We start from the raw sequence: 17,384 nt of genomic DNA, 5'->3' as shown, positions 1-17,384 counted from the left end.
GGGGATTCCTCAGGTGATCCCAGGTTCTGGGGAAATGCCGCAGGGAGCCCGGGATCAGCTAGGGAGTCCATGGCTGATTTCGGGCTCCACTGCCCCTTTGAAACATGCGGAGGTGGTGTTTGTAAGGGGCAGCCACTGCACAGCTGATCTGTGCCTCAGCTGTGAGGCGGCTGCCCCTTTGAAACGCTGCCTCTGTGCATTTCAAACGGGCAGTGGAGCCCAGGGTCAGCTGCGGAGTCCCCAGTTGATCCCAGGCTCTGCATTGCGCTGCCCCTTTGAAGCACCACAGTGGCACTTCAAAGGGGCAGTGCAACATTAACGCCTGCGATTAACATGTTAAAAATGTAATGCGTTAATCCTGGACTGCGTTAATCATAGGCATTAATGCATGTCAATTAACAGCCCTAATTTTTATTTATTTCAGCAATTTCATCTTTGAAGGCAGAGCTGATGAAGCCTACGTTCACTTTCATGCTTAAAATTTTTTGCTTCTCAGCTACACATGCTTTTTGTTTTGTCTAATGGGAATGCTAATATGACATTTTTCCCTTCCCTTGGCAAATATGAAAAGAGCAGTTACCTACAGCTCATTGCCCAAGAGCCAGAATGCCCAGTAAGTTGGGCCCAAGATCAAGGATATTCTGTGCTTGAAAAAGAGAAACAAGATTCTAGTATGAACACGTCAGAAAATTGAACTAGCTGCTCAAGCCTTCCCCCTCAAGCAAACAAACAAAAACTCCCACAAAACCCAAACAAACAAAATACAAACAACCTCCCAAAACCCCCCACAAATTACACTCCCCCCACCAAGTCCCTCATCAAAACTGCTATAAGCAGCAAAGGAGACAACCACATTTTCCAATACCTTATTTTTTCTAGATGCTGTTATTACTGGTTAAGTTAAGCTTGTATTGTGTTTGACCTTTCCCAGGAGATTCAATGTTCAAAATAGTTACAAACAGGGCTTCTTAAAATAGATTTTTAAAACAAATATGCTGCATGCAAATATTAAGCCAATCAGAACTAGAGCTGGAATAATCACAGTAAGAGAGGAATCCTTACTATCAGAGGGTTATGTTACTTTCCTTTGTCATGTCCATTCAGCCACAGAATTAGAGGCCAGTGTAAGAGAATGATCCAAGTTCAACCACAAGTAATTCACAGAACTATACTTTATATACAGTTTTATTTCACTAGAGACTGTAATTTTATACATAGTATAAAGGGGTAGCCTGATATCACACATATAGTTACTTTACTGTACTGTTTATGAACCAATTTTTTTTACATAATACAGTATTAATTACCCTATTCATTAAAACAGTATTCAGAAATCTTTTAAAAAAACTACATAAATGGATGTTTATCATATGCACAGTGCAAGAATGTTTTATAACATTTTCATCACACAATGTGAATCTAAAATACAACACTGTGATTTAAAACTAATTTAAAATTATGATGCCCCATGTTGTATTAGAGAGACTTGATTAATCCCTGCATGAATCACCAAGCAGTATTTAAATTCCAGATAAACAGCAGCATCTTATAATTACGATTTCAACAGAAACCTTCTGTAATAACCTGAACTTTACAATGTGTTTTACCACGTTCTGGTTTTGCCAGTGATTTAAGGAAACAGAGGAACAGGATGTATTTTCTCTAATAGTTAATGCAATACAAACACTGTATTACTACAGTGAAGGGAATCCTCTTCCAGATCTTCAGGGCCTTTAAGGGTAGTCAGAGGTTTAAAGACAGGGAGAATACTTAGTGCTTTGGTAGGGAAGCAAAGAATCCCGGCCCCCTTCACAAATTTAACCTCCTCCCCAGCCTATTACAAATCCGTTATAAAGTTTACACAAAATGACAGTGGCTAAAAAAACATGTAAACAAAGCAGAGAAGATTCTTCATTTTCCCTTTTAGCAAAGTAGGGCTGTGGATGAATATCAGCTAATAGGAAACAGATGCCTTCCTTGGAAGAATGATTCACCATCACACAGAATGTATGCCGTCCTTGTCAATAGTAGTTGGAGTGTTTTTTCCCCTCCCCCCTCCAAAGTTCATGAACATTTCAAGTTCAATAAATAGTAGAAAAATAATCCTTTACTTAAAAATCTTGAGATGCATTGTCTCAGGTCCCATACAGCAATTGTAAGAGCGATGTACTTTCTAAAAACCAGAAACCTCAAAAAAACCATTTCTGTATCCAGCACCTTTTTTGTCTCTGGCTGTACAGTTTTATATGCTTCCAGTTAAGGAAAGTAAAATGTCTTCATCTTCTTTCAGCTCGCCCTTCTCTTGGCTCAGCTTAACAAGGCTCCCAAAGCTTTAGTTACTGTATAAACTTTTATCCCTATGTTTGGAGGTCTAACATGCCTCCTGCTCCATTTTATTAAAATGTTATGGCAGGTCCATTCATCATGCTCATTTTCCCTTGACTGCAGAGCCAGCATTACATTTAAGGTTGTGTGTGTATGCAACAGATTTTTTTAGGAAGGCAGTGAAACCATTCCTGGTAAAAGCACAAACCACAACGCTCCCCATTGCTGTATGGATCGTTGTTAACAAACTGCATTTCTTTTGTCATCTTTTCCCCGGAGAATAAAGTATATTAGCATTCTGCATCCACAGTGTGCACTGTGACTGCCGCCTGCAAGTGGTGGCTATGATGCAGAGTTGGGTGGTGCAACCTGTAGTGGTGAAACTTATGACTCAATAGTGCAGCTGTTTGAGGTGGCGTATCTAGGTCTAAATCTTCATCGTGATTTCCAACGTCAACACCAGCTGATAGTGGATCATTATTGCATGGAGGATTTTCACTGTCTTCCTGAGGACTCATAGTGCTGTAGCCTAAGAACACAAAACAACACTAGTAAGAACATATGGTCTAGGACATGTGCCCCAACATTTCAAGGTGCTGAATGTTCCAATACCCACTGGAATCAATGGAGGAACTCATAGTTTACATAATAGGTCCCAACAAACAAATAACTTTAAAATAAATACACACAGTAGTAGACTATACTGTCTAGTTTTTAAAAAGTTCCTTCCTCCCTCCTCTTCCCTGCATTTAATAGCCTATTGGAAGCCTCACGTTGAAATATCTGGTTCCAGACCAAACAAACATACTTACCTACTGGCATTTATTTAAAAATACACAATAAAGAAGTATGGTTTTGGAGACAAAAGTCTTACAAATTATTTGGACTTTTCAAATAGATAAAAACTAGGTCAAAGTTTGAGAGCTACACTATCTCTTTAAATTGTACAACATTCTTATTAAACTAAAACTTCCTTAGAAAAGCCATTAACTACTCTAACTGTAAGTACTTCACATTATAGTTTTGATTTTTAAAAATGATATATATTGAAAAAGGAAAAGGTCCTTACTGATGAAAGTGTTCTATTTTCAAAGTTCTGAGATTATTTTAAATATTACAGAACTTCCCTTAAAGTTTCAGAAGTGACAGAATATTAATGTTCTGCTGAATCTACTGGCAGCATCTGTCAGTACCTACCTATGAGCTGCTCTGCTCAGATCTGTGACAGCCAAACCAATCTGCTTATAGACAGCTGAATAGACATGTCTTGTAACTAGAGATATACATCTATATACACCCTATGTTGTAGAATTAGATCTGGTGAATCTATAAGGCCTTGTCCATATTTACCTGTAAGGTCGAATTAAGATAAGAAACTCCGGCTACATTAATTGCGTAGCTGGAGGAGAGCAAACACTCCCGTTGACGTCCCTTACTCCTCGCTAATCAAGGAGCAATGGTGTAGACGGGAGCACCTTCATTCAATTTAGCAGGTCTTTACTAGAACCACTAAATCAAACTATGGAAGATCGACCACAGTGTCAATTTTCCAGGAAGTGAAGAGATGGCCTAAGAAAGTACTCACGATGGATTCATTGAGACAAATTCTGCAGATCCTTTTCTAGCTAAAATCTTGCGAAATTAAATTACTGCAGCTGGGAAACGGGGAAATTTGCTCTATATGAGTACCACAGTGTACCCAGCCTACCAGCTACCTGAAATCTTGCCTGATCTCAGACAAGTGCCACAAACCCTCAAAACTGGAAAACTCTCAAAGTAGTTTCAGATGCCAGTGTACAAGGAACCGCATCCCTTGCAATTGTTCAGACTGGATATCTTAAAGAATATTAATTTGTTCTACCAAGAAAGGAAGATAATCAAAATATATCTTATATCACCTAATAACTTCTAAAAGGCTTTCATATAATGCATCTACTTTAAACCAGAATACATTTGGTCATGCTCTTTCTTGAACTTTATTTATGTGTTGTAACTATGAGAACCATATCACAGCTCTGAAAACAAATGCCACACAAAACAGTAAATGTAGTTCTCTGCTGCTTATGTTTTGTTACCTTTCAACTGTTTTAGAGTCTTGAGACTAATGTAAATTAATTGCAAAACTGGTTACAGGACTGTTAAAGTATATACTTTAGTGCTATTGATTTCACAAGGTATTTGCTATGTGTTCTAGCAGCCTTGACCAGCTATTTTCTGGTCTTGCATTTCTTCATAAAAAAATCTCATTTCTTTGAGAAAAGAGGTATTGAATTGTATGAGGCACCTGAGTGTTCAACTGCACATCTTTCACATATATTAAGGTGCACAACTTTCCATTGTGCTGCTGCTTCTTAGACATTGATATAAAAGCTTCACACTTACTTAATATTAAGAAAAACATAGGACTCAGAACTCATGTGAGATAGACCAGTAACATTTTACAAACAAAGATGCTATGGCCTGGTCTACACATAATAATTAGGTCAACCTAGCTATATGGCTCAGAGCTATGAAAAAAATTGTACTGAATGTGACTTAGTTGTGTCAATGTAAACTGCACTGTAGATGCAGTGAGATCAACAGAAGAATTCTTCTGTCAAGCTAGCAGCCATGTCTTGTAGAGATGGATTAATGACATTGGCAGAAAAACCTCCTCAATTGATGCAGGGAGTGTCTACCCTAGGGTGCTACTGTGGCACAGGTGCATTGCCATAGCTGTACTATCATCAAGTGAACATATCCTGAGGCTCAGAAAGGTTAACTCAGCACTTGTGCAAGGTCATCTGGAATGTCAGGGGCAGATGCAGGGTCAGAACCGCATGGTTATGGGGGACAGAGAAAATAGCATTGGGGCAGGGAAGCATAGGTACAGGGCAGAGCAGGAATAGCAGCAGAACTCTGAGATTGACCACCTGACTTCACAGTGTTGCTGGAGAGTGCCTTATTGCCTGGCCCTATGGGCAACCATACTCTCCTCCAAGACCACCTCTCCCACTCAAAAGAGAGCACCATTTTTGTTACCTGTACTGCCCCAGTTTTTGTATTCTCAAATTGACCACTGAAAATCAGGGTTCTCGAAATGTGTCTCACGTTGGGCTCCTGAAATCACTATTCATAATCTGAGTGTCCTTTTGGTTGAGAGAAACCAGGAAAGGATATTATGATGGGCAAGTCTGGTCTCTCCTATCGGCAAGGAAGCTATGGATACCTAAAAGAGACTACTTACTTGTAACAGGAGTTTCTTCAAATGTGGGATTCCTACCTGCATTTCACTGTGAAGTTATGCATCTGCACCACATGTCAAGGGCTGGAGAGTTTTGATGGCAATGCTGTTGGTCAGCACAAGTGCCCTTGCTCGTTTCATGCTTCCAACTGAGATGATTTTGCTCCCACTTGCAAGGAAACTTCGTGTGCTCCCCCATCTCTGCCGTACGCCCTGATTGGCCAGGAGCACAGGGGCGTTTGCAACGTCACCATAAATCTGAGAGACCTGTAATATGGCATGGTAGACTGGTAGTTTCTTCTGAGGGAAGATGTATAACTGTCCTCCAATTGAAGGGTGGCACTACAATCCTTCAGGGTATGTAGAGAATTGTCTGTCTTCAAGAGGTGAGATTCATCAAAGGGGAGGTCTTTCATGGTGTTTTGGAACTCTCTGGGGAATCTTGAGCCATGCAACCAAGTCTCCCTTTGCAAAATGATTGTAGCCATGACCCTAGAGGAAGCATTGGCGGATTGGAAGGCAGTTCTAGATATTAATTTACCTTCCTCAGTGAGAATCTGGAGAGACTACTAATGAATTCCTCAAACAGCAAAACTGAGGAAATCATATTTAGCCAATAGCACTTGATAATCGGCCATCTTGAATTGCAGACTGGGTGTACACCCCAGTAAATATAAGAACATGTATTTTTCCACAATGGGCACTCCACCTCTTCCCCCCAAAGTCCCACCATCTCTCTGCCTCTTCCCCAGAGGTTCTTGGCCTCACTCTGCCTTTCCTTTACCCTGCTCCACACCTTCCCCCAAGGGTCTGCTCTTGCTTTGCCTCTTCCTGCTCCCACTCCATCATCTCTCCCTGAGGTCCTCACCATCACTCCCTCCTCTCTGCACCCTCTTCCCCAGCGTATCCTGCCTGTCAAACTGCTGATTGGTGGCGAGTCCTGAGAGGGCTGGAACCAGTGTGGCCAGTGAGTGCTGAGCACCACCTATTTTTTTCCATGGGTGCTTTTGTCCTAGAGTCTCACAGGAGCCATTGGCACCTATGGGTCTAAGTGTTTTCCTCTTTAACTATTGGCATAGATCTAGGATTTTGCTGCTTGGATCTTTTAGAGCAACCTAGACTAATAGACAGAGAACTGGGAGGTGGGAGGGAAAATAGAAATTATGAGCTGTTAGCTGGTACACAATAGCATCTCTATACACATTCGGTGGAATATGTGCCACTACATTCTAACCAACTCTTTGGTGACAGGGAGGGAGAATCGTGGGTGTGTTGATATATGGAGCATATACAAGAACTTGTGTTGGGAGTCTTGGCTTTCCTCTAATGGGATATGAAGTTCCCCAGTGACTCTGAGCAGTAGGTCTTGGAATTGCTTGAAGGTGTCCAGGGGAGAAGGAGATGCCGAAGTCACGGCTTTGTTCAGTGACTATGATGGTAGTTTGGTCAGTTCCAGTAGAACCATGGAACCAGAGTAGGGATGTAAGCAACTAGTTGACTATCTGATAAGAATAAGCTTATTGGATAATTGACTAATGATGCGACTGGTCGCTTCCCACCATTTGCTGCCTCTATCAGAGAGAGGAAGGTTCTGAAGGTTCTGTCTCAAACCATGCGGTGATGAGAAGGAACTGAAGAGTTAGTTGCTCCACCCCGTCCTTCACCACACTGGTAGGAAGCACTAGGATGCGGCTACAAACACTGCTTTCAAAACTCTCCGACGTCAGGCACATGGGGTACATGCAGAACCCCAACAGTGGGGTTCTCGAAGAAGAAATATATGTAGCTTTAAAAAGCTGGGCAGTAGGTTACCCAGCTGGCACCTCAGTGACCAGGCTGTCAGAGGACTTTCTAGGAGTGGAATTATCAAACTAATTGTGTAAAATATCAAACTCTAATAACACAAAATCACATATAGTTACATGAGTCTGATTTAAACACACAATAATGATGACATACAACTACTGCCAACACGCCAGCAAAGAGTTAGAGCCTTGCAAATCTGTGGATAGCTGCTTTATATTTGTGGGTATCTTCATCTGTGGATATCAATATGGATATCCACAGCTCATATTTGCAAATGCATATTTTTTATCTGTGCAAGCTCTGCAGATAACCTTTGACTTAGCTAACACTAAGCCTTCTTGATGAGTCAATAACTTCATACAGACATAATTGCTCTAAACACTTAAAAAGAGTTGGCCAACAGTTTTTCAGACTGGAAAGGAATACAATGACAAAAATATAACCTCCCAAAAAGGGTAAACAATGGAAATGTCACCAGACACTACATGACATTAGCACAAACATCATTACAGTACAAACAATAAATGCTTGTCATCCTTTTAAAAGTTGACTTGCACATAAAATGTCCTCCACTGCAGTAGGATGTGCTGTAGGCCCAACAGAGAGGCTAAAGGAATCTTTGACCCATAGTCTAATTCAGGCTTAATTTAGCCCAGCTACAGAAGATATTATTGGAGTGGAGAGGGAGCTTTATAAAAAGGTGTGAAGATCAGCTTTGAGAAGATCACCCACTTCACAGTGAAGGGCATGGAATTAGTTCACTAATGTCATGAAGACAATAAGCTTTACCTCTTTCAATGGTTTTTGAGATTTTGAACTGTCAGGGTTGACCATGGGAAAATGGGGTGGTAAACTTGGTCACTTTTCTATTTGTTTGAATTCCAATCAGTCAGACAGTCAATACAGCTAACACTATTATAAGAGTAAGATGCAGAGAATGGGGTGTTAAGCTGAAGAGCTCATGTTGTAATAAAAATAGTTTTGTTGCTGGACAGTGTCATGCACTGCGAGGTGTCAAAATTGTTTAACCACAAAGCAATAAGGAGTGAAGATTTTTTTGGTCTGGCGTTAGCCTCTATTGCCAAGCATCTGAAATAAGCAGAGCAAGCAGAGTCAAGGGGAATTGAAAAGCTTTACCGTGATCACTCTCTGTTCCTGATCGCCCCCAGTAGCGACGTCTACGTTCTGGGCTGTGTGCGTGCCGCTCAATTACAGCTGCTATAAACCGAGTGTTGCTGACTATGGGGGAAAAAAAAGAGAGCAGGGTTTGTTTTAAACAGAGTGTTTTTATTAAGTTACAGTAATGGAGCAATTCAATAACAAGGAATGAGACATGTTTTATGTGCTACTTCTGCCAGATGCAGCTGTGAATTTCTTAGAGGGATGACAAGCTTCCAAATCACAGAAATGATGGGACACAGGTTTGTTGAGATGTGCACGCCCTCATCCATAGGGGACAGCAGGATGAACATAACTTTTATTTACCCTGATGTCTGCTTTGATGAATGAGTGTTACGTGGGATCCCTGTCGCAATGCCTTGGAGGCATCTAAAGCCTGTTCACCATTTAAACTGAAAAGCAAGACAGACTCACACAAGCGGCATTAGTATCAATGGACACAAGCTGCAGAACTCCGATCCAGCTCTGGTTGTTGAACCCTTGTTGTTGGCAGAGTGTTCAGATCTTGCATTTTGATTCACCCCATTTTAAAGCTAGGACCATGTGATAAATTCTGATCTCTCCCAAAATCAAAAGACCTTGAGCCCATCACTACACCAGAGAATTTGTACACAGAGTAGCACAGTCATAACTGAAAGGTAAAGAACCAGCAGTTCAAGAGCAAGTGCAAACAGGACTTCTTGAGTTTTCATTTAACACACTTGTTGAACTGAAATTTATAATTAAAGGGCCAGACTGTGCCTTCCCCTTTCCAACGTTGCTCACAGGCCAAAGCTTCCATTCCTCACACAGTCATATCTGCAGTTCTTCAAGAATCATTCCCAGGGCTGACTGACCCATGGGTCGGAGAGCTTGCTACACTCTAATACTGGGCAGAACAGGCAAGCTCCCACTGCACACCAGGAAGCAGTTGGTCTCATGCCCATGGTGCGGCCCCAAATTAAGAATAACTTTTTGAGGTGAGACTGAAGGACACTAGTGGTTACAAATTAAGTCAGTTAATATGTCAGCCTATTATTTTCCAGAACAAAGTCACTCTGTCTTGCCAAGTTGCTGAGAGAAATGAAAAATCCTTCACTCATTTTTAATACTAAAATAAGCTAAAAGCAAGAAGGCCACCAACCCATAGTCTAGTATTGGCTGGCATATTTTATAGTGACACAGCTCAGCACTTACTGATTCCTCTGTCTTCATGGCTGTCGTCATCTCTCTCATCCCGGTCATTCTCCAGGTTGGACATACGCACTGACATTTCTACACACCATCACAAACAGAAAAATGCAACTGTTAAGAGAAAAATTGTGGATCAACTTATTAACGACTGTCAGCCTGGTAGAGTGCGGGAAGCAACTCTGCATGATTGTCCTGGAGTGCTATGCTTTTGGAATGGGCTGGGGAATCCTGTTTTTAGGGCAGGTTGGGGATTAGATATACCAGGAGGAGTATATGTCAGGTACCCCTGAAAGAAATTGGCTGTGGAAGACGTGAGTGATGTAGACAGCTTAGTGAACAGTCTCAGGCGGAGGCAGTATGGTCTAGCTGATAAGATGACCAGGGTTCTAGTCTCAGCTCTGAGACTTGTGCAAATCACTTTCCTCCCCATGCCTCTGCTTCCCCTGCCACACTCTGTCTGGTTGACTATTTACACTGCAAACCAAAGTGCCCTGCCTTTCATTATGTATTGATACAGTGTCTAGTACAACAGAGCTTTAGATGGAGCTTTTAAGTGTTACTATATTACAAATAATAATAATTTTGTTCTTCTTTCCTTCCACTTGTAAGTAAAATCTGCTATAATGATGAATTTCTCACAGAGTTCAAGTGAGGGAGAAAAAATACAACCAAAAAAGCAGCTCAGGAGTAGGCATGTTGAATACTGTAATTCTAATTAACTGCTGGCAACAGCACCTAGTACTTGCTAGAAAACACTCTACTATTTAGAAGGTAAAGGACGGTAGAAAGCTGCATTCACTGATTTAGCTCTATAAAGGTCATATCCACATCATTCTAAGACTTGTTATGGCATTTTCTGTCCAGGTCTTCCCAAGGAAACAGCAAGTCTAACTCTGTATCCAGCAGGGGGCAGTGGTACACAAGCACACTGGACAGTAAGTACATCAGGTCTGTAAGGAGTGGAGTGGGAGATAAAAGGGGGGATCAGAAGAGAAACAAGAATAAAAGACTCCCAAGGGATAAACCAAAAAGTGGTCTTTGAAATGAGGCAGAAGAGCTGTTTTTCCTCCCCTCCCTGGCAATTATCTCCACACAAGTTTTCTGCTCACCTTGTGCCGCAAGAGGTGACATGTGCTGGTGACTCCTCCGGTGGATCTGGTGACGATACGCGTATACGGCCAGAACGAGCACCATGATGCATCCCATAATACCTCCAGCTACAGGACCAACTGGAGCACTTTTTATCATGTTCAAAGTGACCACTTCATCTCCTGAAAAAACCCCAAAACCAATAAAAAAAAAAATCAGAGCATAAAAATCTTTGCAAAAAAGTTCAAACGGGCATTTCCCTAATATTACAATAAACTCAAGGTTTCAGCACATGACGTTTGTGCTCCTACACTGATGGTATATACAATAAAATACTGGCAGTTTTATATCTAGATATCCTCATTAAAAGACTGGAATTACCTATCGCACCCAGGTCATCCACATAAGGGCTTTTAGCACCCACAATCCCACCAAAGCATTCCTTCTGAGGTGCACAGTAGGATTTATCCAAATGGGTCTTTCCATCGCTGTCCACCATACACCACTCACAGTCCAACACGCCAAAGCAATCCCTGCAAGTGAAGAAAAAGGGCTGCTTTAACCTTAAAGAAAATCATTTTTGACTGGGTCTCTCTCAGTACATTCATAGTCATGAGGCAAGTTGGAACCGAAATCATCCCATTAAGTTCACAGCGCCAATGCTTGGCTATGGAAGCTTTATAAAGGTTTAAGTTACAAAAGGTAAATCATATGGGGAAAGAGAAGTTTTGTCATCAAGGGCCAGATTGACTGGATTGCTCTCCTCTTTCTGCATTACTCAGGCAATGCTAAGGGAGAGCCAATCACCTGAAACTCCTTGGATGGAGTGTCTCTCAGCTTGAAGGAATGCCTGTCTGGATCTTCTCTCTCTCTCTTTGAATACTCCAGTGAATAGAGTGTTTTGAGTTGGGAGGGGCACCAAGAAGGAATGGTTAAAGCAAGATGCACCCTGGTTTTGTCTAGTTCATGGACAGTTTCTTGGAGACCACTGCCAATTGGCACAAATTAGATCAGTCCGCAGGCTGTTCTAACCAACGTCAGAGACAGAAGAGGTGTAGCGAATCAGAGAGTTGTAACTGACTCCCTGCCACTTCACCTGGTCTACCACACTCCATAAACCTGAGTACCTCAGAGAATTTGTCCCTAATTTTTGCTCGCTATGACGTGGGCCACAAAACCTACTATACTCCTATCACAATTTAAGTGACATGCACTTTATTTTTTTCCTGACAGAAATTCTTGGGTAAGTAGTACCTACTCCCAAATTTCTATGGCCACGTTCTTGTTAAGAACATCTGCTTCTCAAAAAGTGTAGGCAAATAATGTAGCAATTTCCCCTCTAGCTGAAAGGTAGAAATCAACTGTTCCTTCTATGGCTCATTTCTCCTCTCACCTACATTGGTGCACTCTGTTGACTTCAATAGGGACAAGAAAAGGTGTCACTGAGTGAAACTATGGCTCTCTGCTATTAGTGGCATTACATGACTCAAACAGAAATATTGAGGTCTCAAATTCATAGCATGGTGGCATCACAGGATCATGGCCATGGTAACAGGCTGAAATGTTATAGCTCTTCATTTATTTAATGTCAAGGGAAGATTTGTTTATATTAGAGTAAATAACAGCTCCCAATAAATTCAAGCTCTGCACATATTTCCAGAGAAGGAAAATATTGCACTTTACCCACTCTCCAGCCTCTGATTACACCGTGTGTTAATACATTGCGGAAGAGCATCTTGTAGGCTAGGATCAATTGCTGTGAATGTCATCGGTTCCTGGTGGACTTCACAACTAGGATTCCTACATTGGAGAAAACAATTGAGATTGTGTCACAAAGAAGAATTTGCAGTATAGCCAATAAAAAAATTAAACTTTGCTAAGTATATTCCAAATGTTTAATTACTCTTTTCTACCAGACACTGCATATACAGTGGCATGAGAAAGTAGTCTATATTTTCAGGGTTAGAACACTGAAAACACATAATAACAGTATTACTCGCGTTTTAGAGATACTTGTTCTCACCTGCTTTCTGCATTGGTAAGATTGCCAGTACATTCATTGACCTCCAGTGGGCATTCACAAGGGCATTCACATTCATTTTGTTCCATTCTGTGGAGAAAAGAAAAAATTGCCAGTCACATCAATATAAATTGAAGTCTAAATCCTATTTACAGCATACATCCAGTGTTTCATATACCATATACTGAAAAGACACCAGACTGACTACAAAGAGAACTATTTTTTTTATGGCTACGTCTAGACTGCAAGCCTCTTTCGAAAAAGAGCGTCTAGACAACAAGAAGATTTTTCGAAAAAAATGGCTCGCTTTTTTGAAATAGAATCTGGACGCTCTCTTTCGAAAAAGGCCTGTTTTCATGCAATAGCACCTTCTTTCGAAAGATGACTTTAGAAAAAAGGCGTTATTCCTTGTAGAATGAGGTTTACCACCATCAACAAAATTGCCGCATTCTTTTGATTTATGAAAAAACCCTGTAGTCTAGACATACCCTACCAGTTGAAATTTCAGCTGACGTAGTAGCCTATGAACACTAGCTGACCTACTAGTGCCTTCTCTACACTCTGTCCTCCAACAACCTGTGCTCTTTCCTTTAAATTCCATGCAGGTTGCTACAACTGAGTGGTTAGGAACTTAGCTGGGAGAAAGGAATCCTTCCACTGCCAAATGCTTCTGCTCGCGCCCCCCCCCCCCCCATGCTGAGTTGTGGATGAAGAGAATATCAAACTGTGGAACTACTAGCTCTCTCCTTGCCACATTTCCCAAGCTCCTGATTGCTAAAAAAGCAGAGCAACCCCTTCTCCCCTTCCCCACCCCATAGTTCTTCAGGGGAGCGCCTTCCCTCCTGCCCAGCTGAATCACATGGTTGTTATTGAAGTCAAAACCTTTTGTAGCTATGAGGTGTGGAAGCAATAAACTTGGCTCTGATGTAAAAACCCAGCCTATTTCACATTCAAAGGCAAGTGTAAATAGGTTGTAAAGAAGATCCTTGCAAACAGTCACACCTGGGAGTAACTTTGCCCCAGATGAGCACTCCTATTCACAAGCAAAGCAGCTCATATGTCTGTTACACAAAAGGAAGCACTGGCAAAAGCCAAGGAATGGAGGGGAAAATGTCTTAAACTCCCGCAAGGTTTATGTGACATCAAAAATGTGGCAAAACATTTTAAGCTACTGTGCACCATGAAAAAAAGCCTGATAAATCTTCCAATTCCTATAACCCCACAAGTTACAAATACAATACATTTTATTTAGGCATTTGTTTTGTTCTGACATTGGAGGTGGACTGTATACACTAGCTTACGAAATGGCCAGTGCTCTCAGTCTTCATTTACAATAAAATAAAAACCAACAATACCTGCCCTTGTCAATTCATTTCAAATCACCCCCTTACCTGTGACAGTTCAGACAGAGCCTGTCTACCATACTGCAGGCACAGAAAGCAAGAGAGTCACACGTTTCATTGACTATTCCTACAAAGGCATTGGTTCCAGGTATTCTTGTCAGTTTGTATTTAGAACAGTGGCTGCCATGCACCAGGTTTGTCAGGTCACCCTAGGGAAAAGCCAGGCACGTCAGAGAAACAGACGGGCAGGAAATACATTACCCAGTGTGTTAAAATCTTTGCCTCTCCACAAGCACATTTCTAGAACCACCAGTAGATTTACCCGATGTTGCTTGGGTCCTTAACTCAACTAAGTTTTGTTTTTCCTTCATTTAAATCATTGCTCTGGGGTGGGGCGGGGGTGAGGGGATCTGTATGCAGTGAGTCCTCTCTCGCCGCAGCAGCTTGGGGCCAAGTGAGAAGTGCCTGGCCTTGGCTGCTGTAGTGAGCATAGCCAGGGAGGGGTGCATGTCCTCCAGATGGGGGACAGACAGACACACAAACTCTGAAATACATAGTACATAGCTGTCCCTTTCTCTACCCCTGCACTCTGCTAGCCCAGTGGGGTTAGGCTTCCTGGTCCCCATCTCAGGCCTCTTGCTGCCCCCTTGTGGTCATTCTACAGTATAACTCCCTTCAACTGGACCCTTCCCTTTCCATTTGATGAGAAACAATCAAATTCTGGGCACATTTCATTCCAACCCTGACCTTGCTTTAAGTTACAATAAAAGGAAGCTGCATACCAAATTTGGGGATCCTAGCTCTTACTGTTAAGAAGGAATTCTTGAATAAATGGACTCACAGACAGACGGACAGACACACAGACATACAAACTCTCTAAAAGATATAGTAGGTAAACTGAAGCTAAAACTATGGGGGAACATGAACGTAGCATGCTTCTTTTTCAGAGATCAGGCACACAGATTAACTCACCAGCCTGCTCAGGAGATGAGTAACTGAGCCCGTACTACATAGCAAAGCACTTTCCTAAAATTTGCTCATCTTGTAACATCATGATCTGCCATAACAGTCTTTAATCTAGTATCCTGCTTGACAGCGGACAATACTTCTTTCAAATCTCTCCTCCCCTCCTTTCCCTATCACACCACTCAGTGGCATGCCCAAGTGCAAAGCTCCCCACCCCAATAACTGGTGAGGGCACAGAGTTCCTCTGGCCCCATGAGCTGTGATAGGAGCTGACTGCTCCTTGTGCCCCACAGCCTGTGGAGGAGGCAGTGAAACCGAAATTCCCACACAGGCGCTGGATGCCAATTATCTGTTACCTACACAGAGATTCAGTTCTGGCAGGCAGGCACCATCACAAGTTGCTGACAACTTGCTGGCACATGTACTATAAAAATATACTTTAGTTGTGAACTATCTGAAAAGTCAAAGCATGCCTGGTTCTGACTTACACAATGCAATCTAAATGAGCTTTTCTGTCCTCTGCATTTTCCTTTGCAACAAAATTCCAGTCCCTCCACCTTCCCCATTCCAACCCATTTTGCATTTCAATTGTAGGGAAAATGTTAAAGTCTATACTGTCCTAACAGAGATCCATTTAACTTGCCTGCGCTTTCAGAAGTTTCCTTCACACCTGTACTTTTTTTATGATTCCACAGTGATCTTGTGATGATGGATTTGTGACAATATAGTTAGTACACTCTGCACAATAACAGATGGCTATCATGAATGTTATATAGACAAGGTGGGTGAGGTAATATCTTTTATTGGACCAATTTCTGTGGGTGAAAGAGACATGTTAGTGAGCTCCACGGAGCCTGATCTCTGCCTTTACCGACAGAAATTGAGATATTACCTCCCACACCTTGTCTCTCTAATTGCCAACACAACTACAACAACACAGAGAACAAGAATTTTATATTCTAGTCTCTTTGCAAGATAGAAAACTGGGGGAATACTCTATGTAAAACAGCATCACCTGTTTTTACCTGAGATTTTTAGAAGACTTCATTTTGACAAATTATTCTAAGTGCATGTCGGTATGTTTTCTATTTTGTTACCTAATTACCTCTAACTAATCGTGTTAAAGGCTTCAAGAAAGAAGGATGGGAGCAAAGAGGAAGAACCCATTTGTGCACACTAGGGGTTAGTGACTGGCATTAAAGACTCAAGATTCACAGCAGAGGAATCCAAACCAGCATTGAAAAAAAAAACACCCTTAAAAGATATGGAAGATAACTTTTCAGCTCTTAGACGTTTGGGCTAGATTATGTAAGTTTTACCAAATACTCACATTTGTAGTCCTTGGCACTTCAATGGTCTACTCATGGGAGCAAGATTTGTACAGTCTATCCCACTAATTTTATGTTTCTACTGGGTCACCATTTGCTGCCCTTCCCAGAGAATTGATTTTGGGCCTCTGTTTGCTGTTGCTGGTGTCTTACACTGATTGACCTTTGTATCAGTCCAAGTAAATCCAAACCAACCAAAACACATTCAAAAAGAAAAACAAGAAAACAAACAACACTCACCACTAGGCTAGTATTAAATTTATAAAACCTCTGAACTGTTCTGTCACTGAAACTGTTGCAGAGATTTTTCTTCACAAAGTTTGGATGGTTTAGAATGTCATTTGCTACCAAAGGTTCCTGAAAAGACAAGAACAGAATTTTAACTTAAAAATATGCATGAAAACTGACTTCAGTACATTCTGTAATCTTTGAGAAAAAGGGGGAAAAAAGACAAGATTTAGCCAAACCTTGTGTGTAATATGCTGCTGTTCTACTGGAGCATGACCTTTAGGATCAATAAGAGTTGGGTGTGCCACAAGATACCCTCTGTCCTCCATAATAAAGCACCTGCCCAAGATTTAAAAAAAAAAAAAGCATTATTCATGAGGTTTATGTTTTAAACAAACGGTTAGATTAAATATAATTGTAAAACAACTTTAACAAACAGTCTGGCCAATAAAAAGGCCCATTTAAAAATCCAACAGAAATAGTTTTAAAATGAACATATCAGTATTTCCCAAACCAGTTTTGTAGCATTGTACTTACACTTCAGAATTTGAAAGTGGAATTGATTGGACCCAGAAATGAGACCGTTTGTTTTATATCCATTGTCTAATTTAAGAGGCATGCAAACAGTAAACTAAAAGCATAAATAGTGAAAAGCACAACTGATTTGAAAAGGTCTAACAGCTTAATTCAGAATATTAATAGAA

The 17,384-nt window shown here is 41.3% G+C and overlaps 1 protein-coding gene across 1 annotated transcript in view; it reads right to left on the bottom strand.

Moving 5' to 3' along the window:
• Positions 1–1,167: 1,167 nt before the first annotated feature.
• The window catches only part of CACHD1 (cache domain containing 1), a 192,937-nt gene continuing 176,720 nt past the window's right edge, over positions 1,168–17,384 (bottom strand). Inside the window, exons 18-27 of the mRNA XM_006125035.4 lie at positions 16,920–17,019; positions 16,693–16,809; positions 14,207–14,367; positions 12,819–12,905; positions 12,479–12,595; positions 11,177–11,328; positions 10,816–10,977; positions 9,710–9,787; positions 8,492–8,593; positions 1,168–2,854 (exon numbers count right to left, since the gene is read on the bottom strand). Of these exons, the coding sequence (XP_006125097.2) occupies positions 2,616–2,854; positions 8,492–8,593; positions 9,710–9,787; positions 10,816–10,977; positions 11,177–11,328; positions 12,479–12,595; positions 12,819–12,905; positions 14,207–14,367; positions 16,693–16,809; positions 16,920–17,019 (1,315 nt within the window). The 3' untranslated portion in view covers positions 1,168–2,615. The remainder of the gene's footprint in view (positions 2,855–8,491; positions 8,594–9,709; positions 9,788–10,815; positions 10,978–11,176; positions 11,329–12,478; positions 12,596–12,818; positions 12,906–14,206; positions 14,368–16,692; positions 16,810–16,919; positions 17,020–17,384) is intronic.

Source organism: Pelodiscus sinensis, chromosome 9 (genome assembly GCF_049634645.1).
Source record: "Pelodiscus sinensis isolate JC-2024 chromosome 9, ASM4963464v1, whole genome shotgun sequence".
NCBI lineage: Eukaryota > Metazoa > Chordata > Testudines > Trionychidae > Pelodiscus > Pelodiscus sinensis.
This window is presented reverse-complemented; position numbering and strand designations above follow the sequence as displayed.